Below are 26,577 nucleotides of genomic sequence, written 5' to 3' on the forward strand. Positions count from 1 at the left end.
TCCTTTCTATTGAGCATACACTAGAAATGGATTTACTGGGTCATATGGTAATCCTATGTTTAATCATATTAGTAATTGCCAGACTGTTCTGCAAAGAGGCTGTACCATTTTACATTCCAACTAGCAATGTATGAGGGTTTCCATTTTTATACCTCCTCACCAACACTTATTATTTGACTGAACTGGTTTTTTGATCCTACAACTTGATCTTTGGACTGTCACAATTACTATATGACCACACATACATTTATGCAATCATTGACATAGACACATGTACAAAATTACCTGGTGGGCATACCTGTACACACCTCTAGAGTTCACATACATACACACAGAATCTCATAATCACAATCCCTTATACAATTGTGTCTGCAATCCCATGCAGCACATGCAGCATACACACATCAATCCACAGTCCACTTGTGTGAACAAAACAAGATTTGCAAGGGACCAATGCCATCACACATGTGCATTAAATTGCCATGGGCCTTGAGCAAACATACATGTTTGCTCGAAACAAAGGGACACACGTATTTAATAATGCACTCACAACTACATAAACACAAATACACAAACAATAGTTGTATCCACAAAAGCATAGTCCTAAAAAGGCACACACAGAGTTACCATCATTTATCAGTAGATGACTGAAAACAGACTGAATGTATTTACTCTGGATGGCATGGAGAAGGTTTCATTATCCTTGGTGTACTAGGTAGGAAGACCTTTTCATTCATTCCTTCACTCATTCCTTTGTTCTTTAAGCTACAAGTACATATTAAGCATGCAGAAATACAATGATGAACCAGACTGACATAGTCCCTGCCCTCATGGAATTTACAGTCTAGCAAGGAAACACTCATAATCTGTGATATGTGCTCAGAAGGAAATAAGCAAGGCAATATGTTTGCCAAAGCCCTATGATAGTAGGCGGTTTACAGGTACTTTTTTTTTGAGATAGGGTCTCACTCTTTCACCCAGGTTGGAGTGCAGTGGCACAATCATGTCTCACTGTAACCTTGACCTCCCAGGCTCAAGCGAACCTCCCATCTCAGCCTCCTGAGTAGCTGGAATGACAGGCACCTGCCATCACACCCAGCTAATATTTTTTTAAAGAGATGGGATCTATGTTTCCCAGGCTGGTCTAGAACTCCTGGGTTCAAGCGATCCTCCCATCTCAGCCTCCCAAAGTGCTAGGTTTATAGGCATGAGCCACTGAGCCCGGCCTTCCAGGAGCTTTTATCATTTTATCATTATTGTTTCCTCTTTTATTCTGGAAAAGTGAAAGGGATTCAAATTCAACTTCTATAAGTCATTGGATAGGCGTGTGTGTGTGCGCGTGTGCGTGTGTGTGTGCGTGTGTGTGTGCGTGTGGGTGTGTGTGTGTGTGCGTGTGTGTTTCTAGCAATAGTCAATAATAAGAATATGGGCTCAGAACTTGGACTACCTGACTTTAGATTTTCTTTGTTTCATACTAATTGTGTGACCTTTCTTTCCCTCTTTGTCTCAGTTTCTCATCCAAATATGGGGATTATAATAGTTTTTTTAATAAGGATTAACTTAGCTGATACTTACAGAGCACTTAAAACTGCCTGGCAATTGCTCAGTTCTGAATCAATATTAGCCACCATTTCATTTTCCAAGAGCAAGTTTTCATAGAGGGAGATGGGTGGGGTGGGGAGAGGGACAGGAGGAGGAGCCTGGTAGTACCCTGTGGACTGTAAATTGGATGGCTCTTCATCTTCCACCCTATCTGAGCAGTCTTTTGGAATGCAGTCCTGGCATGCCACCCCACCAGGCCATAAACCAGCTCCTCCCCACCTCCCTGTGCCCACAGCCACAAACCACAGAGAGGACGCACAATGGGTGGCACCGGGCATGGCTGTTGGTTTTCAGCTGTGTCAGGTCTTTCTGTGTAGCTGCTCTGTTTGCTGGGCCTGGGTTGTGGCATTCACTGGTTTTGCTTGGCTGTCTTTTCTTTCTGTGCAGGTCAGCACTTATCACCCCGCACCTGTCTCTCCAGGACACTCCACAGCCGTGGTCAGTCTGCCTGGCTCCCAGCAACACCTCTCAGCAAACATGTGAGTAAAAGGCTCATCCCTTCGCCCCAGTCCTGGCACAAAGGGGTCATCTTTACCATGTACAGTGGTGATCTAGCATCACCATTCCCAAACCATCCCATCCAGAGAGACAATAGGTCGCCTTCCTTTACCACTTCCAAGTGAAATAATGGTGAAAAACAGAAATTAGGGCCAGGCGCAGTGGCTCACACCTGTAATCCCAGCACTTCAGTAAGCTGAGGCAGGAGGATTGCTTGAACCCAGGAGTTCCAAACCTGCCTGAGCAACATAGTGAGACCTCATCTCTACAAAAAAAATTTAAAAATTAGCCAGGAATGATTGTGCACACATATTTTCCTAGCTACTTAGAAGGCTGAGGCAGGAGGATGGGTTGAGCCCCAGGAGTTTGAGGCTTCAGTGAGCTATGATCATCCCACTGCACTCCAGCCTGGGCCACAGAGTAAGACCCTGTCTCAGAAAAAAAAAAAAAAAGACAACACAAATAAGCAAACCACATCACTCTTAGCTCATTATTTTACAAAAGTAGAAAGAGACTGGAAGATTATATACCACAACATCACTGGGAGATTGGGTATTGAGCAATTTCTATTGTCTTGCTTTAGATTCAAAATGTTGGGTCATAAATACATGTTGTTTAGTAAACAGCAAAAAATAAATATAGCATTTTAGAAAGAAAAAACAAAACAAGAAAAACCTTGTAGAGAACACTCCCCCATTCCCTTTGATAAAACGCTCCAATGTCTCACAGTCCGTGGAGTCTGGAGGGACTTCCTGATGTCTGAGATGCCTGGAGGCCATATACTGGTGACCCCTGAATCTGGCAAACCAATGGATTGTTTCCTAAATGCCTTTGATCAGATAGCTATTCTCACCTCCACAGCCTCATCAGTCCTGATTGTCTTTACCCCTCTGACTCATACCTGGATATTACCTGCCTGATTCCTGTGTGGACTTCAGTCACAGCTAATTTTTTGTATTTTTAGTAGAGATGGTATTTCACCATGTTGGCCAGGCTGGTCTCGAATTCCTGACCTCAGGTGATCCACTTGCCTCGGCCTCCCGAAGTGCTGGGATTACAGGCGAGAGCCACCGCACCTGCTTGACCAAGAAGGTTCTTATTGCTAACCACTGGGCAGTCTCTCTCCACCATTCCCCCGCTCCATGCCCCCCATCAGGCACGTCTTCCTTCCTCCCTCACCAGTTCTCTGTGTCTTCCCAGGTTTGTAGCCCTGCACTCCTACTCAGCCCGTGGACCCGATGAGCTGGACCTGCAAAAGGGAGAAGGCATCAGGGTCCTGGGGAAGTGCCAGGACGGCTGGCTCAGGGGCGTCTCCTTGGTCACCGGGCGAGTTGGTATCTTCCCAAACAATTACGTCATCCCCATTTTCAGGTGCGTCGCCTCCAATCCCAGACTTCGGGAGGTCGGGCCGCCCTAGGCCAGGAGCCATCTGTGTGGGTTGAACTGGTGGAAGACCCAGTGCTCTTTCAGAAAACAGGCCAAGAAAGCACTTTTTGCTCTATAACCCGCCTATCTCTTTTAAAACAAAATAGCAAAACTAGTTATCTTTTTTGTAGCCCTTCACAGCTTACAAGCACTTTTGTATCTCTTAGCTCACTGGCTGCGCCTAAGACTCCTGTAAGGTAGCTATTACGTTACAGATGAAAATGGTGTGCAGAGTTAAGCAACTTGCTCACAACCTGGATGTCAGATTTTCTTCTGCACAAATCCCAGGAACCCCACTTCACATCCTCTATCCCAATGCTCCATCTAGTGGTGTGATGGGAAAATGTGGTCAGATGACTTTCCCAGAGCACCTTGGGAAACTTCTCAGGCTGCTAGAGTGACCCCTAATCAGAGTTTCCATGAACTCAGACCCCTACCTCTTCCTCCACACCCAAGATGAAATGCTAGTCACCCTGCAGGGCCTCCTCCCTCACAGCTTTTCCTGATCTCTTACATTGTGTGGCATACTATTCATGTCGTTGACCCCCTCTTTGTCTTGCCACCTCATACCACTGCCACAGATGCACCTACACCCCAAAACTATCCATGACTCCTCCTGCCTCCACCCCCCATCAGCCCAAGCAAACCCTGACTCAAGGCAGTGAGGCTACCATCACACATCCAACACTGTCTTTATGACATACCAGAGGGTCACAATCACAGGGAAAGAGCCCCATTGTATTCTGTGCGGGTCAGACCTAGTCATATGCCCACTTTTGGGGACCTTCATTTGGGTGAGGCGCCACGTCCAGAGGAGGGCAGCAAGAATGGTGAGGAGATAGCAAACTATATCATAGGAGAAACCAATAAAGAAACTGGGGTTATTTAACCTGTAGAAGACAAGGGACAGAGGGATCATAATACACTGTGTCAATAGGGCAGTAAATTTGTTCTGAGGGGGGCAGTGGAGTGGACCAGTGTATGCAATTGATCTTGGTTCAGTAAACCAAGACGTTCAAGAACATCTTGGTTCAATAAAAGGCAGCTTTTTCTAGCCTATAGATTTTTCCAACCAGGCTAGCTGGTGAGGTGGTGGACTCTCTTTTTAGAAAGAGTGCCCACAAAATCGGCCTGAGTCCTCATAGATCTAAAGTTGTATAAAAAGATTTCTTCACATGGCAGAAAGTCAGGATAAAAGATCATAGCTATTCCTTTCAAAGAAAAGTTCTTGAAATTTGTTACAAAGTTGTGAAATATCCAAGGGCAAACTGAGGTCTATAACTGATGCTTTAATTCATTTAATTGGCAAATATTGAGTGCTAACTACATGGCAGGAACTTTTCCAGGCACTGGAGAAATACCAGTAAACAAAATATACAAAATTCCTGCTTACAGGAGCTTACATTCTAGTGGGAGAGACAAATTTTTTAAAACCAAAATATTTAAGTAATCTATATGATGTGTTAATTATACTGGCTAACAAACAAATCAGAAAAGGAGGATAGAATTTTGGGGGGTGGTTACAATTTTAGATAGGTTGGTGAGGGATGGCTTTGCTGAGAAGTAAGAAGGAAAGCAGGAGCCAAGCCATGTGGATCTCTGAGGGAAATGTCCAGGCTAAAGATACAGCACAAACAAAGGACCTGTAGTAGGCCGGGCGCAGTGGCTCACACCTGTAATCCTAACACTTTGGGAGGCCGAGGTGGGTGGATCACCTGAGGTCAGGAGTTTGAGACCAGCCTGGCCAACATGGTGAAACCTCATCTCTACTAAAAATACAAAAATTAGCCAGACATGGTGGTGGACGCCTGTAGTCCCAGCTACTGGGGAGGCTGGGGCAGGAGAATCGCTTGAACCGGGAAGCCAGAATGGTAATGGGGTAGCCAGGTCATAAAGAATTTCCTAGGTCATAATGAGGGGTTTGGCTTTAAGCCTGTTGCTGGGTATTGAGCAGAAGAGTGACATAATCTTAGCTGTGTTTAACCAGAATCCCTGTATTTGCTGGGTTGAGAATAAACTATACAAAGGAAAAGGTGGAAGCAGAAAAACTAGCTAAGAAGATACCATAATCCTGGGGAGAGGTGATGGTGAATTGAACCAAGGTGTTAGCTGTGGAGGTAGGGAGAAGTGGTTAGATTCTGAATACACCTTAGACAACAGGGTTTTCTAACAGATAAAATGTCAGGTGTGAAAGAATAGAGGATCCAAGGTGAGACCAAGTTTTTTTCCCTGAGTGACTGCAAGATGGAGTTGCCTTTAAATGAGATAGCGACTGCTCCATAAAAGGAGCATGTTTTGGGGTATGGAGGGAAGTAAAATCTTAGTTCACAGCAGACTAAGCCTGAGATGTCTCTTAATAATCCAAGTAAAGATGTTGGTAAGCAGTTGAATATATGAGTTTAGCATTTAAGAGAGAGCTCCAGCCTTGAGATGCTATTTAAAGCCCTGAAATGAGATGAGATCATCATGGTGAGATGAGTTGTATCCAGAGAATGACAACGAGCCAGAAGCTGAAATCTTCAAGGAGTGAGAGGAGAGATTTGGAGAGTAAATGCTGACTGCAGGAAGGTGGAGTGGTGGGTAGTCAAGTCTGATAATATGAGTCAAAGCTGGGAAGTATTGAGGAGTGTGGGAAATGGCCTAGAACTGACAGTGAGGAGCAAGGAGGATACCTACCCTAATTTATGAACGGTTTCTTCCATGGCTTTAAAATGAATTCCCCAGAGCCCATCCCTACTACTAGGGCATTTGCTTATACATCAGGCCTTAGTCCCAAATCCTGGTTATACCATCAAAGACTCAATAAAATAAGAGTGACCATATGCTTAATCATCCAAATTAGGACACTTTTGGGCAGGTATCAGCTGAGACTCTCCTGGGAAAATCAAGCCGTGTGGTCATCCTAAATAGAGTGTGTGTAGAATTTCATCCCAGTGTATTTCAAGGCTCCAGTTTTCATTTCTCTCCTTGGCCAACGTTGGTCTATTGTGTTCTTGGGCAAGTCATGAGCATCTCTACTCACCCTTTCTGAATTGCCTACATGTCAGGCAACAGACAGAGTTTCAGTACAATAGATTGCCATTGAGTTCTCCCCTCACTCCCAGTTCAGGGAAATCTGAACATATGCAAATATTGAGGTGCTACTAACATTGAGGCATGGTTTTGTTTATGGGGAACCAACATTCTCAAGAAGAGCAAGTGCCTATTAGAGGATATGCTCCTGAGGGTTCTTAGGTGGCAGAGGATCAATGCTTTCACCGTGTTTATACTTTTTCCTTGATGATCTCTCTAATGCAAAAAAAGGCTCCCATCCCCACTAATCTCCAACATGAATGATATATGCCCAGTCCGTCTATCTGTGTGCACGTGACCCTTGTTCTTAACCACCATTTCCTTGGTGGGAAGTTTACTTCTTCCCATGTCTCAGGGATGAATAATATTGTCCTTGTCAGCTGAGTTCCTACTACTATTAGCAAGTTTTGTGTAAGAACTGAGTGGATTGCGGCTACATGTGCGAGGCCCCTTTCTGCTCTTTGATTCTCTGTGATTGGGTCCTTTTCCCCCTAGCCTTTGCCTCCTGTTTATAGTGATGGCTCTTCACTGCCATCCAGCCCCCTTGGTGTATACTGCAGCCTTTTATAAAATAGCCAGGGCCCAAAGGTATGAGCATTTGAACCTATGCTGTTACTAACATCATCACCTAATGAACTGAGCCAGCCAGAATTTGGGGATAAACTCGAGATTATAATTGACTAGAATGCTAGGATTTTAATTTAAGAGTCAGCAAGTGAGCCTTTCAGCTACCAGGAGAGGAAAAGGCTGTTGTGCTATTCTGTGGTCCAGCCCTCTGTGCCAGATGATGACACCAACCTGTCCAGCTGTTATTAACCACAACTAAATCTCTGCCACCATGTTGCCTCTTCCCAGATCCTGGAGACCTTCATTGGCTCAGGTTATACAGAACATTTGTCAAGTTTTCATCTGTCCAGCATCTAAATCCCCCTTTAATAGCAGCAACATCCCTTTGGGTCTCCTCTATTGTGTGTAGTCTTGGTGGGAGGCAGAGGTTTGCTTTCTTTTCAGAGGCTGAAGAAATGCAATCCTCCTCCTCCTCAACTCATCACCACACCTAAGGGTCAGGCTCAGCCAATATGACATTCCCTCTTGGGACTTGGAAACTTGAACAAGGGAGGAAAAGACGTGGGCAAAATTGAAGACCACTCAATGTGAGAGCAGCAGCCACAGCATATGATTGGACTCTTCCTGCTGCTGAGCTCCCTGTAGCCTCCTTGGATCTTGTTTCCAAGTCCTCTACTCTTCTTCCTTTCCTCCCATTAAATTCCCTTCTGCCCAATTAGCCAGGATCTTCCTCTTTCTTGCAACTTTCACAGACATATATGCCTACCTGGTGCCTTCTGGGTGGAGAAAAGTGACAAATGGGCCACCACTTATTTGCCTTTAACTCTACACAGAGCTATACAAAAATTGTCAAGGTCCAACTGTTCTCCTTACTGGGAGGCTGCTGCCAGTGGTGAACATAGTACAGCGGCTGTTTGTGATGCCCTTTTTGAATATTGGGCCAGCTCTTAAGGGCTAACATCCCAGTTAGAGAAAAGGACTCAGGGACCTGCACGGCAGAGCAAATCAGAGGCAACATCCACTCTTTCCACCTAAGCCCAGAATGCCTTTCAGTCTCTCCATCTGGAAAACAAAGATCATAATGTCTGCAGGTCTGGGGGTGTCATGGGGATTAATATATGATAGCAAAGTGTTTTGACATTGGAAGAAAGTGCTAGATAAGTGCTGAGCTTTCTGCCAAAAGACGTAGAGGCACTCAGTGTTGGATGGGAGACTTGGGATTTAGGAGTTCCTGGAATCCAGCTCAGTGCTGAGCACAGAAAAATGAGGTCACACCTTGGTCTATAAAGAGTCATTCAAAAAGGGGACTGATGGAATAAGGCTGGTGTGGGCCTAATTAGCTGTATTCTGCCCTTGCTGCTGCTGCTGCTGCTACTGCTACTGCTGGGAAAAAATTTGGAACTTGTCTTTCCTGTTGCCAATCCACTTTGCAGCATCCAACACCTTGAGGCCTCTGTTCAAAAGACAGGCAGATCAGTTGCACTCTGCCATGGAAGCCAATGCTGGAGATTACTTCCCACTGCCCAGGCCTTGTCCCCAGAATATAGTCTGACCTCTCTCTAATGAACAGCCCTACTCGTTTTCACTGACTACACCACCATAGGGACCAGAAGCAGGTTGACAGCTATAGGTAGAAGTCCCCTTGCTGCGAGCATCAGTTCCTAGAGCATTTGGTTGAATATACTTCTCGGACAGCATTGACCACAATTAAACCATGTCTTACTTATCTTCATACAATACTGGCTTGTTGTTAAACTACATATTACTTTGTCAATCGAAAGAAGGAGAGACAAAGAGAGAGAGGAGAAATAAGGGTAAATGACCTAAAGGAAAACTTGGAGGCATTGGTAAGAAGGAAACCACTTGGCATCTCTGTGCCAGGGTCTTAGTTGAATTGGTTATTCCCAGGAAATTAGCAGAGGTTACTTAATCAACAGGGTGACAAGGTGATTAATGGACTGCTCAATAGGAAATGTGATGTTGGGAATGGATTGGTAAAAGGGCAAGAAAGGCATGTAAAATGACAGTCACTCCCCATGGAGTTCAGGGAGCTGCAGACTGGAAACAGTGGATAAGGGATTGTTGTTTCATAAAACTTTAATGCAATTCTTGAAAATCATAGCCCAAGGCTGAAGAATTAAAGTCTTATGGAGGCATGTGTAGGGCCTACCAGCTGCTTTAGTTCATTTGTTTCAGGCAGAATAAAGGACTTTTCCTGCCACCAAACGATGAATGCTCCAACTAGCCAGGAGGTGGTGTAGCTCACTGGTAAGAACAGAGAGCCAGCCTAGACCTGGGTTCAAGTAGCTGCTTGGGCAACCAACTGTATAAGTCTTTGTTTTTTTTTTTTTTATTTATAAAATAGTGGCACTAAGAGTACCTAGCTTAGAGGACTATTGTAAAGAACCCATGAGAAAATATGGGCAAAGTACTTGGCCAATACCTGGCATACAGTAAGCCCTCTATATGTGTTAGCCAAAATGACGTGTCAGTGCTGAAAGCAGCATGGCAACGATTTAACAAATGTTTATTGATCCACAGTATATGCAGAGCACAGAGATGTAAGTCATATGAAATCTCTGCCTTCAAAGACTTTGGAATTTGTGAAAAAGTCACTGACTCAACAAGAAATTGCCACCGTAAAATGAAATAAACACATACAGGATCTTATGCTCTGAGCTTAAGAGCTAAAGGGATGTGGGGTGAGGAATGACGCTCTCGGAACTGGAGTGAAAAAGGATGAAATTCAAGTCTTCTAGCTCCACCAAGGCCTTGATATGAGCCCGCCTTCCTTCCCTCAGCACACCCTCACAGTTATCCGGGTGTAGGGAGGTGGGGCCAACTTTAGTTAAGCCTGTAGTTCACAAAACGGGTGTGTATGGGTGGGAAGAAGGTGAGAAGTAGCCAAATTTGGTATGTGGTTGGGAGCTGATAGGTTTTTAAATAGGACTCTTGACTGAACATTTTCTTTCTCTATTTCTTCTCTTAAAAAAAAAAAATGTCCAAAACCAGAAAGACCTCTAGTTTTCCAGACTCCCGGAGCCCTGGTCTCTATGCCACATGGACGTTATCCACCTCCTCTGTGTCCTCCCAAGGCAGCATTTCAGAAGGCGATCCACGGCAAAGCCGTCCCTTCAAATCCGTCTTTGTGCCCACTGCCATAGTCAACCCTGTGAGAAGCACAGCCGGCCCTGGGACTTTAGGACAAGGGTCTCTTCGGAAAGGGCGGAGCAGCATGAGAAAGAGTAAGTGGTGGCAGAGAGGTACGTGCCTAGAGCTAAGTGATGGGAGGATCTGACCCCCGGGTACACAGGATGCTTTTTGCAAAAACAGGATCTTGGCTTTAAACTAAGCCCCTGCAAAGGGTATTATACAATTCCCAAATGATGAGTTTTGTTGAATGAAGTCATACCAACTCAAGGTGATGGCCCTAGGTTACTTCATACATGCTTGTTGAATGACTGGGGTGATGGCAGCCCTGAGTGCCAACATGTAATTAGAACATGGCCAACGTGGACACTGGCTCTTATTAAGACACAGTGATGAAAGCATTTGCTGGGTCAGTGCTTCTCAAACTGTACTCCAGGGAATCCCTCAGCGGGTGCCACAGGAGAAACGGAAGAATGGGGTGGACGGGCAGGGCGTGGGAGTAGGAAATGAAGATTAAGGAGGCAGTGATCAGAGCCCCGATTCCCACCATGTTATTTAAGTAATGAATGCATAGAACTTTTTTAAAAAGGTTTACAGTATACAAACTGGACAAAAGCAAATCTCCCTCATATCCTTAACCCTGAGTCCCAAGTTCTCTTCCATAGATAGATAGATGGAAACACACACACCTGTTAACCATACTCACTGCATTGTTCTATACCTTGCTTTTTACCATCATAACATCCACATGGCACACATGGCAGTACATACAAATTCTTAAGAACTATGCTTTTTTCTCTTCACATAGTGAACTTCTGCACAAGATTTCCTTTTCAGGCATTGTAAAAAGTGTTTGAAACCCAATTCTTCTACAAAACATCAACATTTTATTTTCTTATACCTCTGTAGAAGAAGACAACAAGCCAAGCCCAGAAAATATGATTTATTCTATGTTCCCTGAATTAAACTAAGCTCTGTGATCTCTATAGATGAATTAACATGAAAACGCAATATGATTGGTCAAGGCAGAAGAGTAATATGTGGGACAATACGCCCCTTTTTAAGGAAAGATCCCCACTTAAAAAGAAAGCACATATCTTAGCTTTGCTGTCCAGTGCGTTCATCTGACAGCCTGTTTGACCACCAGTCCCATAACTCTGGGCACTTCATTCCACTCAACTGTGCCTCCCTCCATCACCTTCCTGTACCCCCCCTCCACTTCCCCCCACAACACACGCACACAATAAGTAATCCCACCACAACAGCCTTGGGAAAGTGACTAACTTCTTCTGCCTTCAGTTCACTCTTCTGTCAATGGGAAACAAAAATTCCTACCTCATCAGGGTTAACTTAATAAAACAACCCATATATGGCTGATAGCACAGTGCCTGGCACATAATAATCTGTCAGGAAACATTAGTTTTTTTATAGTTTTTTTATTACTATCATTGCTACTACAATCAAGATCATCTTTGGTCCATCCAGAGCATGAACTCACTTAAGGTTGAAAGGTTCATACACAGCTGAATGTGTGTGGCTCACACCTGTAATCCTAGCACTTTGGGAGGCTGAGGTGGGAACATCACTTGAGCTCAGGAGTTCAAGACCAGCCTGGGCAATATAGTGAGACCTCATCTCTAAAAAAATTAAAAGAACAAGCAAAGTATGGTGGCACTTGCCTGTGGTCTCAGCTACTTTTGGGGCTGAGGCGGGAGGATGGCTTGAGCCAGGGAGGTTGAGACTGCAGTGAGCTACAATCTCCTACTGTACTCCAGTCTGGGCTGTTAGTGTCTATATATATATATATAGATTTAAAAAAGGAGAAATGTTCACACTCAGGCTAGACCACTTAGGTATGCAGAGTTGCATCCTGAAAAAGCAATTGCTCACACTTTCCTTAATATACTCCCTCTCCACCTTGGCAAAATCTTGATTGGCATGGAGCCTCGACTGCTTGCATTGTATGCACATGTAATAAGAAAGCATTAAATCTCTTGGAAATTAGGAATTGACAAGATAAATAGATAAGGCATAAAGCCAATTTTTCACACATTTACAAGGGCCTAAGGACATGTCTGCCTGGTGCTGCTTTGACTTCCCAGGTCCCAGAGGCTTTCTCTTTCTCTCTTTTCCCAAGGTGAGGCTGGCAAGCTATCAGTCTCTCCACAGCAAAGAGAAATGGCAGGAGAATTGACTGCATGAACCTCACAGGGACATCAGTGGAAAAATAAATGTCTAAATTGAAAGGGTCACACTTGTGTAAATGGTGACTGGCTTGCTTGCAGCAACTGAGGACACCGACTGTGTTTAGCGAGTGTCCTGCTTTTCATGTACACATCTGGCTTGATAAGAAGTCACGATGCAGACGTGGCCTTGGCTCAGACCCTCTGTGCTGGACACAGATGACTGATTCAAACTCAAGTCCGTGGATTGTCACAAAGGACTAACAACGCTGGCTGGGACAAAACCTACAGCTCTCTAAATGCTGAGGGACCCTTATGGAGAAATGGCCCAGTGTGTTTCTCAGGGGTGTCTCCTCCACTTCCCCACAGAATGCAATGAACTCCTGATTCCCCAGGTCACCTACAGGATATATGTCCAATGGATGGGGATCTCCTGCCCTCCAGAGAATTTGAGGGGAAGAAATGACCTTTTCCTGAGACAGGACCATCTCAATTTAAAAAAAAAAAAAAAAAAAAGGAAAAGAAAAAGAATGAGCTCAGGAAGGGACCTTGCATTTTTAGGATATGTGATCCTTTACCCAAAAATAATGATAGCTAACAAACAAGCAGCATTTATCACATTCCAGGCACTATCCTGATACTTTGCACACCAAATAGAATGCAATCCTCGCAGCAGCCCAATGATATACTGTTATTATCTCCAGCTTACAAATGAGAGAACTGAGGTGCAGAGAGGTGACGTGACTTAACTCATCCCAGGCTCTCCAGGAGGAGGTCTGATTCCAGATCCTCTGTCATGAGACATTGCAAAGCCCATCCTCACAGCCCTAACTGTGGAATAATCTTTCCAAATTTGCCTTTGTCTGCTGTTGTGCTTGCCTAGCACTCACAGTGATTTCCACTCACCCTTTCTCCCTGCAGCCCCAGACAAAAAGCAACCCCCACCCGCCACATGCCTAAAGCTTCTGTCAAGATTTTCACAGCAAGTCGCTGGGCAGAGTTTTCCTCTATCCTCCTCTCTTTCTCCTTTTCCTCTGTCTCATTCTTCTCAGTTGCCTCTCCTTTGTGTTTCTCAATTTCTTCTATTTCCTATCTCTGATTCTGTCATTTGTTTCCTATTTGGTCTGCCTGCCTCTGTGTCTGCTTCACGTGTGCGTGTGTGTGTGTGTGTCTGTGTGTGTGTGTGCGTGTGTGTGTGTCACAAGGCAAATGGAAGCAATATACCTTCTGACAGCCCCGCTACACACACACTCACACACACCATTCAGCCAGAGAGATATTTGCTGCCAGCATCAGCAAACAGCACTAAAAAAAGAATAAGGTCACCTTTGAAAGACCCAGAGAGAATGTGAGTGCAGTCAGATTAGGAAAGCGCTTGTCTATTCTGGGATATCAGGAAGCACTGCTCACCCAGCCCCACCCAACCTACTGCCGGCCACCCCTGCTGCTGATCTCTCTGTCCTATAATTCCCCAGATGGATCCCTGCAGAGACCCCTCCAGTCCGGGATCCCCACTCTCGTGGTAGGCTCCCTCAGACGCAGCCCCACCATGGTCGTTCGGCCTCAGCAGTTCCAATTCTACCAGCCACAGGGGGTCCCCTCCTCCCCCTCGGCCATGGTGGTGGAGATGGGGTCCAAGCCTGCCCTCACGGGGGAGCCCGCCCTCACGTGCATCAGCAGGGGCAGTGAGGCCCGGATCCACTCCGCAGCCAGCTCCCTCATCATGGAAGACAAAGAAATCCCCATCAAGAGTGAGCCTCTGCCAAAACCGCCCGTGTCTGCCCCACCATCCATCCTGGTGAAACCAGAAAACTCAAGAAATGGCATCGAAAAGGTAGGATCAGAGTGACATTGGGGGCCCAACTCTTTCGATCCCGTACTATGCGTAGTGTCTCAGCTTGGAGATTTTAGTGTTGGTGAAGAAGGAACCAAAATTGCAGCCTCGAAAGAATCCTCACACATAACACTCCTCCTCCCCAACTCCTCACCGAGCCATGGCCAACATCCCCACATCACCCACGCCCTCCCTACATGTGTTACTGATTCGCCTTTATGTTTCCTGAATATTTTATACATCTTCTGAGGCCCAAAAGTGGCTTGAAAAAAAAGCATGACTTTGGCATTAGATGAATCTTGCTTTGAATTCCAGCTCTGCTGCTTGCTAGCTGGGTGACTTTGGTCAAAATACTTCACCCTTCTGAGACACTTAGTTTGCATAATCTGTAAAATGGAGGTAGAAAGAGTAATGGCCACACAGTAATGGAGTGGAGATTAAACGAGATATGTGAGGTGCTTACATAGGGTTTGACACATAATTATGCATTGTATAAAATAGGCAACTGAGACACAGGATAATGTAAGTGACATCGAGGTCACACTGAATGATAATGACTCCAACTACCTTATTGTGACCTCTGTGGCAGACGTCAGATCTGTTAACTTCTAGTCCAGGACATTTCCCACTAGAAGACATGAGAGTTTTCGTAAAAGGCTTATGTTCTCAATAATATCCTTGAAGCAGGAGGAATGGTGGGAAGAGAAGACAGTAAGAAAGTTAGGTGATGCTTATTGTTGTCTTAATTTATAGAACATCACCATCATCACATCATCGCCATCACCACCTCCCTCACCACCGCCATCAGCATCATTCTACCATCATCGTCCATTCCCCTCAGAACGGAAAGAGGATGAGATTCCCCCATTAGTTAATCAGTTACCGAATACTAACAAGCTGGCAGGCACTGTGCTGAGTACTTCATGTGTCCCATCTACTTAATCCTGACAACAACCCTCTCAAATAGGCATTAGTTTCATCCTCATTTTAAAATTAGGAAATGGCAGCTCAGGGAGTTAAAGAACATTACCCAAAACTGCACAGTTGACACATATGTGTGGAGTAGAATCCAGATCTGATCCAAAACTCATGATCTTACTGCTAAGCTATAAGCTCATAGGGAAAGGCATTGGAAAAAGCATTGACTAATATAAAGGTTGGGAGTTCTTATTCTGAATTATAGAAATAATTGGGAGTTTTCTAGGCCCCAGTTGCCCATTACTCCAAGCTTTTAGATACAACTATAAGCATTTTATAAATGCCCAGACATTGGCTAGATATGATGAGGATCAAAACATATGAAGAAACTCGGATCTTAGTGGGGGACACTAGGGTTGCATTACATGGAAGAAAGACATCATTCCTAAGCAGTACCACAGAACACTTTATTAGGCCCTAAGATAGACACTGGCTAAAGCAAATAATGTACCTATAGATATCTGGCAGATATATAACAGGCTAGGAGAGGTGAAAGGAAAGAGGAAGAGGGGGAATTGGCATAAACTGGAGACCTTGCATCTCATATAAAGGGGGCATTGCTTCTCAGGTCCAGCCAGCTGTTGTCAGAATGAGGCATAGGCCCAGTGTGCCAGAGCTTTGATTTTTTTTTTTCAGAGACATATGAAATTCTGATTTTTATATGCAATCTCCCAATTTTTATGTGTTGGCAAGTCAATCAAACCCTCAAACATTCTGCAGGCTAAATTCAGTCAGCAGGTGTCCAGTTTGCAAACTGTGCTCTAAGGATTTATAAGGCCATTATGGAAATCTCTAAATGGAGTCATCAGGAGAGAGGCCTCAAAGAAAAGGAAAGCCTTGAGATTGGCCTTAATAGTAGGTAGAGAGGAGAGAGGCAAGGTAAATTTCTTTTATCTTCCAGAAAGGATCATACCCTCTTGCCTCAGGCTGTTTTCATAGGCGGTGGCCTACCCTATTTCGCCCAGATAAGTCCTAATCCTTTTGTGGTTCTCAATTTAAAGCCTCTGGGAAGGCTTCCCTGGCTTCTCCACTTCCAGCTGAAGTTAGATGCTCCTCTGCATTCTCAGCATCTTGTACTTCCTCCATCGTAGCACTTGACACTCATCGTAGGCACAGATATTTGCAGAATGAACACATAAATGAGGCATTTCAAGTGGGGACAAGCATGGGGAAATAGATATCTCCCACCTCACCTGTGTCCATTTCCTCTCCTTTCTCTTGCAGCAAGTCAAAACTGTGAGATTTCAGAATTACAGCCCTCCTCCCACCAAACATCGCACCTCCCATCCCACCTCTGGAAAGCCTGAACAGCCAGCCACCCTCAAGGCGTCCCAGCCTGAAGCAGCATCCTTGGGCCCAGAGATGACCATCCTATTTGCCCACCGAAGCGGCTGCCACTCCGGACAGCAGACAGATCTCCGGAGAAAGTCAGCTCTTGGCAAGGCCACAACCCTGGTGTCCACTGCCTCAGACACGCAGACCGTGTTTCCCAGCAAATGAACCTACGGGTGGCTTTTCCTAGACCCCAAAGAGGTGAATTGCATTTAAATACAGTCTGCCTCCACTGAGGGCATCCTGCCATTCTTTGGGGACTTGAGCATGGGTCCTTGTTCTTCCTATTTCACCTCCAGGAAAGGAAAGGTGGGAGCAGGAATTCCTGCCCTGGGTGGGAGGATAGATTGTGTGGCCTTCCAAACATACAAACATAATGATTTGATGCCGCAAGGCTCGCTTACTCAGACCAAGGAGTGAAAAATTGTCGTGCCCATTATGGCCCAGCATGGAGTATGTAGCCTCTTGTCGTCCCCGTGTTACTGTGTAGAATTTCTATGGTGTCCTAAAGGGGGCTGCAGCAGGATTGTTGACATTGCTTCTTTGACCTTACAATGTCCTCAACAAGCATTAGAACAACTTCTGCCATCTTCTGGGGCCTGTACACTGGCCACTAGTAGCTGCCATATCTTTTTCCCTCTGTAAAGTCATAATCCTGGCTGCAAAGGGAGAATTTCTGCAAGGGGTTTGAGGTGGATACTCTGAACATTCTGAGAATAAAACTAGGAGTCAGCTTCCTGAGTATGCTCCACTTAAGAAGGTCAGAGAGATCACTGAGTACCAAATATCAAAAGATTATCATACTTTAAGCTTCTCGATCCGTTTTCCCACATATAATCCTATGCAATAGATAAGGAGAAAACATATGGCGGTGGATAGGGCCATGTATGGCATTATGGACAATTAATTCATCCTGGCTCTATAGTCTGACTTCAAGAAAACACAGCATGCTTACAGACAATCTTATATGAGGTTAGGGTTTAGATATCTAATATGACTTCAAGAAAGCACAAAGTGGGCCAGGTGCGGTGGTTCACGCCTATAATCCTGGTACTTTGGTAGGCCGAGGTGGGCAGATCACTTGAGGTCAGGAACTCGAGATCAGCCTGGCCAACATGATGAAACCCCATCTCTACTAAAAATACAAAAATTAGCCAGGCGTGGTGGCGCACGCCTGTAATCCCAGCTACTCTGAAGGCCGAGGCACAAAAATAGCTTGAACCCAGGAGGCAGAGGTTACAGTGAGCCAAGATCGTACCACTGCACTCCAGCCTGGGTGACAGAGCGAGATTCTGTCTAAAAAAAGAAAAAAGAAAGAAAAAAAAAAGCACAACATGCTTAAAAACAACCTTATATGGGGTTGGGGTTAGAATCTACATTTGGATATATATTGTTTGCATTGCAACATTCTTGACTTTCCCTGCTTTCTTCTCACTTGGGGCAGATGAGCTGTTTCACCCACAAGGCAACATCAATGCGAACATGGCAGCCCGAGGCTGGGGCGGGAGTGCTTCCTAGGGGAAAGCTGCTATAAAAAGGGTAGGACAAGGAAGGCTGGAGAAGAAAACGGGGGAGAGGAGAAGGAGAACGAGGGGGGGGTAAAAAAAATATGGAGGAAAGAAAGTAGGCATAAGAGTAAGAGTGAAAGAGGATTGAGGGAAAGCACACAGGAAGAGGCTAAACCAGACAAGGGGCGGGGCAACCTTACATTCCCCGACCGGGAGAGGAAAGAAGGACAGAGCCTACGATGAATAATGGGGCAAAACTAGATGACCCCGCTAAGATGGAACTGACGTGAGCAGGACCAGCCAGGCAGGGCCTTGTAATCAGGGTAGAGGAGGCATCCCAGGAAGTCGAGGCAATGCTGTGAGACAATCCATTAATTCTCATTAAACTTAATTGTTGTGATTTAACATTTATTGCATGCCCATCAATGTGGGCACTTCAATGCATAAATAACATTTGCTACTAAGGCTGGGTGTGAAAGAGAAAGAAAGAAAGAAAGAAAGAAAGAAAGAAAGAAAGAAAGAAAGAAAGAAAGAAAGAAAGAAAGAAAGGAAGAAAGAAAGAAAGAAAGAGAAAGAAAGGAAGAGAAAGAAAGAAAGAAAGAGAGAGAGGGAGGGAGGGAGCGAGGAAGGAAGGAAAGAAAAAGAAAGAAAGAAAGAAAAAAAGAAAAGAAAGAGAGAGACAGGGAGGGAGCGAGGGAGGGAGGGAGGGAGGGAGGGAGGGAGGGAGGAAGGGGCATGTCTAATTAGACCTTTACCCTAGATAGTTCTTGAAGGTCCTGGGATTCAAAACATGTATCTTTTACATACCCACTCATACACTCGGCAAATGGAATTGTCCACAGACTTTTTCCAGACTTAATAAAAGAAAACAAAACAAAACCATACTCCTCCCATAAAATATTTCCATTGTGTCAGACCTTTGGGGCTGGTAGAGCCAACGTGACAGCACATTGTTCTAGCTATCTCAATCACATTTGGGTCCATATCTCACAAACTTTGGGTCAATATCTGACGTTTGTGGACCCAAACAAACATGAGATATTGACCCATTAGGTCCACAAAATCAACATGCCCAAATCCATGCCTGATTGAACTAAATATAATAATCCAGATGGAGAAATGATATAAAGTCATAAGGACTGGGAGGCATTGTGTGATTTGTCAGAATATAAGTACCTATACCTCATCTTTACCCAAAAAGCACTCTCAATGAGTTTAGCCATGTTTAGCAGTCTACTCTACACTCAGAGTGGCACAGATATGGCATGACTGGATGACCAAATATTTAGTCTATTCCTCAGTAGCAATGTATCCAGTTAATTTTTAAGTTTTGTGGCTGACAAGCAGGGTGCTTAGATGGAATGGAGATGTCCATGCCTTCCAAATGAAATGAAATATTCTTCCCACCATCTATTTATTATCTCTATGGGATAACCTCTCTGAGAGATGCAAACAACTCCAAGACTTGCCACCTCCACTCCCTCCAGCCTCTTCACCCATGTGTAGCATCAAACTCACCCTCTCCCAAAGCAAATCCCATCTTTGTGGAGTTTTAAGAGGATTTGAAAGGGGTAAAGGACGTTTTTTCCAAGTAAAAGTTGGCTTCACTGGCAGCTTTAACTCATTCATCCCACCAACATGCTTTGTAAATTTATTGTTTTATTTTGTGTAGAGATGAAGTCTCACTATGTTGCCCAGGCTAGCCTCAAACTCCTTGGCTTGGCCTCCTCATGCCTTGGCTTCCCAAAGTGCTGGGATTACAGGCGTGAGCCACCACATCCAGCCCCAACATGATTTTAACATTTACTGTGTGCTAGACACAGCAAGGAAGATGATAAACACATCCCATCATGTAATTTCCACCATATCCCTATAAGGCAGGTAGATTGTCCCCATTTCAGAGCCAAGGAAACTGAAGCTTGAAGGTTAACCACAGATGATGGCAGAGCAAGGACACAGTCTCAAACTGTCTGACTTCAGAGCCCAGCTTGGGACTTGCTGCATGAACCAAAAACCCATCCTTGACTTCAGGATGCTGACTCTGGACTGCCAGAAGGCAGCAGAGTGCATTTTTGGTTGCAAATGCGAAAGAGCCTAGAACGCTCTGCTGCGCACACAGTTCAGGTCTTCATTTACCACTTTCTGACCATGGGATGTCAGGCAAGTTACTTAATCTCTTAGAGCCTTGTTTTCTTACATAGGAATAATACAGTGTAGTGCCAACCTCAATGGGCTATTATGAGGATTATCTGAGAAAATGACACAAAGTGACTTAAACAGTGCTGGCATCATGAACACCTAACAAATTTTAGACTGGGATGTTCTTAAGCAAGCAGGCTCTTGAAATTTCAGGTGAAGAAATTCTAACAGAAGGGCCTGCCCGGGACTGTGGTGCTAAAAGGAGACCGACACAGACTAGTCTTGGAAGTCAGAACACAGTCTAAGCCGAGCCCTGAAGGAAAAGAGAGAGTCAGATACACAAAGTGGTGGGAAAAAGGGTATTCCAAGCAGGAAAAGATCTTCAGCCTTTCGGTTTAAATGTAGCAATGGACCCAAATTCACTTAATACTTAGAGGAATTTATTCCCTTGTGGAACATTCCAGAGATCCCAGGTAGAACACCAGCCCCTCAAGTCTGAAGGTGAAAATTCCATCCTGTGAGAGCATCACCCCTCAACTAAGGTTCAGACAGTCCCTAGGAAGAGTGCCCCTTTACCCTGTGGTCAGACTCTGGCATCTTGGTGCTATGAAAAGTGCTAAGAGTAGGATTTCATTGGGGGAAAACGGGACACATCTGAGTAGGGAAGGCGGGTCATGCCCAGCTGGGGACATACTCTGAGGACCATACCTGAGGAAATGGTCCCATTGAACAGCATCAAGATCCTTACTTAGGACGTGGCTCCTTTCCTTTGTGTGTGGAACCCGCCTCACCTCCTCCACCCTTCACCCATCCCACAGACAGGGCTGTCAGAGCAGGAAGAGTTTAAAGCAGCGCCCCCACCTGTGTCTTGATGAGATGCAGGACTGACTCAAAACATGGCTCAGTGACCTCCAGTGTGTCTTGAAAAGTCAGGGGGTCCGTCCACACCAGGCCTGCCTTCTCCAGCAGCAGCAACCCAGGCTGGATCAGGGTCAAGGCGGCTTCAAATAAATGAACATTCATTCTTCAACATACTGCGCCACAGCAGCCGGCTTCACTCACCCACGTGACCTGCCCCTGAATTAGGCATATTCCCCCCAGAGACTGTGCAGGACCCCATCTCTCAAGTCCTCATAACCCCCTAGAAAGTCACAGCTGAATACTTAGGGATCAGCTGATCCAGGACACTCAGGACTTAGGAGTGTAGTAAGCCTGGCCTGGGCCCTAGAGAGTCTCACTCAGTAGTTTGAAGGCAGGTTCTGGGTGTCTGTGTTTTTAACAATATCCCCAAGTGATTCTGATTCACCTAAAGTGTGAGGCTCCAATCCACCTTTCTCATACGGCATGGCAGAGCCAACATTCAGCCCTGACATCCAGCAGGATTGTGGCCACACTGGTTGGCAGAATGTTGAAAGAGGTTTGTACTGATAGGTGAACAGTGGATGCTCTGAGCTCCCCAAAGCCTGCTCACACCCACACCCCGGTCCTTCCCTCAGGTCCTCCCCATCACTCTACCATCCAGCACCTAAAAGCTCAGGCCAGGTGCAGCTAAGACCTCCAGCAATAAAGCCCTTCTCCATTCTAACTGGCCGGTGCCTATGCCATCCTGATTGCTAAATATCTTAACTGTGACCCTGGAGTACAGCGTAGGACCCAGAGAGGTCACTCAGAAGCCAAGAGCTCTGCTAACAAGCCCAGCACTCCCTCCAGCCCACTCCTGACCACTGTCCAGCCCTTGACAATCACCTTCACCTGGTCCTTGGCCTAGGAAAGGCTCTGAGTGGGAGGGAGGGCAGCTCCGTGCTGGCTGGTCTGCCTTTCTCAGCTAACACCTTCAAAGGCCTCAGCAATGCCTGTGAGCCTCCCAGCTCCTCTGCCATTGGTTTAGCAGGTACAGAAGTTATCTGTTTCCATGAGAGGAGCAAGCATCCATCCTCATCCTCTCACCCACGTCTGACCACACAGGCAGCCACATAGCTTCTGGACTCCCTTCCTGAGAAGTGAACAGCTGTGGCAGGCAGAACGGCAAAGTCCTATCAAGTCTCTCCAGCTGAGACCAAGTGCTTAGCGAGCTGGCACGAGGCAGTGCTGGGCCAGCAGCTGCCGCCACTGATGCTTCTCTTGTTTATATCTTGAGAGAAAAGACCCCGATTCTCTCTTTAGCTAAGAGAAGATAGTACTAGCACTTCCAGCAACCTCTCAGGTGACCATGAAAGACAGTCACTTAGGGAATGTGTTTGGCAGGCAGGACCAAACCAGAGACATTAACTCCAAATATCCTCGTAGCAAACTGGTGTCATGGAGAATAAATCATACAAGGACGTTTTACTTGAAATAGAGCAATGTTAAATGATCAAGCAGACTGTTTTCCAGGCCTAGATTATGTCCTAGACCAAAGCAGAAACAGTGTTCCCAGGTGGCCCTCTGCCCACTGATCTACACTTCGACAAATAGAAGGCAGCGAGGTGGGATCTTTTCTGGATTTGGGGCCTCCTTTCTGCTTTTCTCCCCTTTTTTATTATTAAATGCTTCACACATATGAAATATATGTCTATACACATATGTAATTATACAGGATCATAAAAATAACCATATACCTGGCACTCGGCTTTTTTAAAAATAGTAATTGTCAATACCACTGATGTCCACTGTGTGCCTCTCCCAATTCCATTTCTTTCTTCCCCTCCCCACAACCTCCCTCACAACCACCACCCTGCATCCCACACTTATCCTTCCCGTGTAATTCTCCCACACATATACCATATGGAATTTTTAGTGCAACCCATAGAGATAGTTGGTAAACACTACTCAAAGCAAATATTGCAACCTAAGGCCATAGATATTCTGCCTAAAGATTTGAGCTCCCATCTGGCTTCTGTGCCTGAGATTCTAAGGCTTTGATTCACTGCTGGGAACTGATTTTGATGCATCAACATGTCTGGTTTTGAGAATTTCTGGTTTGGAAGAATTTTGACAAGAATTTTTCCACCTACACCTGTTTTGGGAGACCTTGTTGCTTCCAAATGGGGAAATACAGGTTGTGGCCCTGCCCAAATTGCTTGAAGGCTTTTAAGTGATTTGGGGGCTTTTAAAGTAACTCTCCTCTGGGCCTTGCCTGGGACCTCAAGGTAGCCAACCATAGAAACCAAAAGCAGCTTCTCAGAATCTGAAACTGAAATGAGATCTTGCTGCTGCTGCTGCTGCTACTGCTATTAATGTTTTAATAAATTATCATAAGAACCTTGTGAGGTATGCAGGGAAATGCTTGTTTATTTTTTGTTTGTTTTTTTGAGACAAGGTCACACTCCCATCACCCAGCCTGGAGTGCAGTGGCACAATCTCAGCTCACTGCACCCTCAACAGCCCTGGCTCAAGTGATTCTCCCACCTCACCCCCACAAGTAGCTGGGACTACAGGCATGTGCCACCACACCTGGCTAATTTTTGTATTTTTTGCAGAGGTAAGGTTTTGCTATGTTACCCAGACTGGTCTCAAACTCCTGGGCTCAAGCGATCTGCCTGCCTCACCCTCCCAAAGTGCTCAGATTACAAGTGTGAGCCACCATGCCTGGCCAGGAAAATGCTACTTTTGTCTCCAGATTACAGATCAGAAAACTGAGACTCAGAATGTTTCAATTCCTTGCTTAAGATCACAAAACTAGTTTGAGGTGTAATGGAAACTGAAAAAAAAAAAAAAAAAAAACATCTCTGACTCCTCATCCAGCAATAATTGCCATCATGTATCAGGCACCTACTATATGCCAAGCACTTTACATGCTACATACATTGTGTCATTTAATTCTACCCAACCCTATGACAGAAGTACTGCTATTTTCCCATTTAAAGATTAGAATTCAGGCTCGGAGGTCAAATGACCTGTCCAAGGCAACAAGGACTAGAACCCAGGACTCTAAGCCAAAACCTTAATCCCTCTTCTTCAATGGCAACTATCAACATGGTTGAGATTGGAGAGCATGGACAAATGAGATGTGCTGCTGAGTTCGCTAGGATGGGGCTGGAGATGGAAGAGCGTTTATCTCACAGGGTCAAGCCCTCCTAGAAAAAAAACCATGAAGTTAGGTCTTGCTGTCCAACAAGTAGGGGTGGGAAGTAAGATAACCGAGAGTTTTATGCACAGAGAAATCCAAAAAGCAAATCTACCCCTGCTCCAAGAGTTGCCAGACACAGCCAAGCCACTTGAAAAAGAACTGAAGCTTACAATGTGGTTCTGGATCATTGACATCAAAACACAATGATCATTTTGCATTCCCCAGGTCGCTCTCTCTTCATGAGATTATTTCTGGTTTTGCCTGTCCTCACTCTAAATGATACAGAGCAGAGTCCCACAAGAAGAGGGTTATGATCTTCAAAATGACCCCCACTTCCATCTCCTCTGCAGGAACAAAAGGGCTCAGAGAGCTGACATCTTCCAGTGTTCCTTGCTGGTGTTTATCCAAAGTTCAAATGCAATTTCTTTTGGGGGTAGATACACACCCACAGATGCAAACTAATTAGGCAAATAGGGTCACTGCTGGATGGATAAGAGCTGCAGCCTGATAAGGACTAAAAGGATGCCAGCCAAGACCTAGGGAGAAAGGCAAAAGACATCTGCAGAGGCTGTTTTGTGCACTGTGTGCATTTTGTGTTAATGCTCTTGGAATCAGTGCTAGCATGGCCGACCGACTTGATGAGAGCCATTTTCGATGTCAGGGTTTGACTGCTGTAGGTCACACATGTCCTGGAGGCTAGCACCATCCTAATGACCTTCCCATGAGAATCACAACTCCCTGACCATCCAAGAGGATTGTGAAGGCTATTTGCATTCAGGAGACCCTCACAAATAAGTAGAAAGGAAGCTTGAATCAAAATGTACGGAGGCAGCTAAAACAGGCCTGGAGGTCCAAAAAGGAATTCAAATAAATAGTGCCTTCAAAAGGTTGTACCCAGATTCCTGCAAGCCCCACCACCACCTTCTCTCCAATTCCATAAGAGATGTCTTATGTCTCTGTCAAGAAGAGGGTAGAGGACTGCATTGCACGAAGAGGACGTGTCAGTCACAGCTTAGCGCTAGCCTCCATGACAAGGAACAAAACAGTCAAACAGTCAGAAGGGGTGATACTGTTTTGAAGGGAAGGCTAATTTTAGATATCAGAACCACATTTCTAAATATTCTGTTCTGCACATTCTATTTATAATCTGAATTCTTTTTTAAGCGCAAGTTGTTTTTAGATGTTGGTAAGTTTTGGAGCTTAGGACTTCTTTGTTATGGGGGCCTCCAACAGAGAACTAAAAGCACCAGTCAAGGACCAGCTATGTTCCCAGTCCACTAGAATGTCACAAGATCTGGAGAAGTAATTAACACAATAGCTGGGATGATGAGATTCGGAACCAGATCACCTGGGGCTTTGTCACAGCTTTGTTACTAGCTATGTTTCCTTTGGCAAATAACTAAAGAAACTTGGAAAAGTTACACATCCCTAGACCTCAGTTTTCTCATTTGTAAAATGAGAATCAGACCATGCACCTCCTAGTAGAGGTCTCAGCCGGATTAAGCAAGTTCAGGCATTTCCAGCTCTGAGGATGGTATTGGGTACATAGAAGTGTTCAATAAATGGTAGCTATTACCATTTATTGGATGTAGAGGCACAATTCAAAACACAGTACAATAGCAAGCTAGGCTCTATTAGACAGAAGTGAGAGGAGAGAACAGTGAGAGTGTTGTAGTTGTTAAGGGAGCTTCATGAAGAAGAAAGATTTTGAAAAATGAGCAGCACAGAGAAATGTGACAGGAAGAGGGAAGTGCCTGGACTCTGGAGTCATACATCCCTGGGTTCAAATCCTGACCATACTTGTCAGCTATCTGACCTTGGACCAAGTTAACAAACCTCTCCATGCCTTTCTTTACTTATCAGAAAAGTGGGAACAATAATCAGCACTTCACGCTGTGATTGGGAAAATCAAGTTACATGAGGCCAGATGTTGATATGCAGAAGGGGACCCAGAAGGGGTAGCTGTTGGAGAAATTTGCAGGGTGACATAGGCTTGAAAGCAGGATGAGCAGAAAGAATGCTAAATAAAAGAATGGAATCTCAGGGGCATGGTGGCTCATGCCTGTAATCCCAGCACTTTGGGAGGCTGAGGCGGGTGGATCACAAGGTCAGGAGTTTGAGACCAGCCTGGCCAATATGGTGAAACCCCGTCTCTACTAAAAATACAAAAATTAGCCAGGCTTGGTGGCGGGCACCTGTAGTCTCAGCTACTTGGGAGGCTGAAGCAGGAGAATCACTTGA

General features: G+C 45.1%; 1 protein-coding gene and 1 long non-coding RNA gene across 6 annotated transcripts in view; one reads left to right on the plus strand and one right to left on the minus strand.

Annotated features, from left to right (window-relative positions):
* SH3RF2 (SH3 domain containing ring finger 2) overlaps positions 1–18,414 on the plus strand; it is a 128,933-nt gene extending 110,519 nt beyond the window's left edge. Inside the window, exons 5-10 of one of the 5 annotated variants that reach the window (XM_058439972.1) lie at positions 1,990–2,081; positions 3,301–3,471; positions 10,177–10,427; positions 13,973–14,331; positions 16,534–16,842; positions 18,086–18,414. In XM_058439972.1, coding sequence (XP_058295955.1) covers positions 1,990–2,081; positions 3,301–3,471; positions 10,177–10,427; positions 13,973–14,331; positions 16,534–16,809 — 1,149 coding nt within the window. In that variant the 3' untranslated portion in view covers positions 16,810–16,842; positions 18,086–18,414. Of the gene's footprint in view, positions 1–1,989; positions 2,082–3,300; positions 3,472–10,176; positions 10,428–13,972; positions 14,332–16,533; positions 16,878–18,085 lie in introns of those variants that run through there. The other 4 variants (XM_058439973.1, XM_058439971.1, XM_058439974.1 and 1 more) reach the window with 4 other exon arrangements.
* Positions 2,791–4,014, minus strand: LOC131383661 (uncharacterized). The gene is made up of 4 exons (XR_009213842.1): positions 3,963–4,014; positions 3,280–3,349; positions 3,002–3,176; positions 2,791–2,898 (listed from the first exon to the last, which is right to left on the minus strand). It is a non-coding gene; the product is annotated as an uncharacterized LOC131383661 (long non-coding RNA).
* Positions 18,415–26,577: the final 8,163 nt, after the last annotated feature.

Source organism: Hylobates moloch, unplaced genomic scaffold (assembly GCF_009828535.3).
Source record: "Hylobates moloch isolate HMO894 unplaced genomic scaffold, HMol_V3 SCAFFOLD_6, whole genome shotgun sequence".
NCBI classification, from domain to species: Eukaryota; Metazoa; Chordata; class Mammalia; order Primates; family Hylobatidae; genus Hylobates; species Hylobates moloch.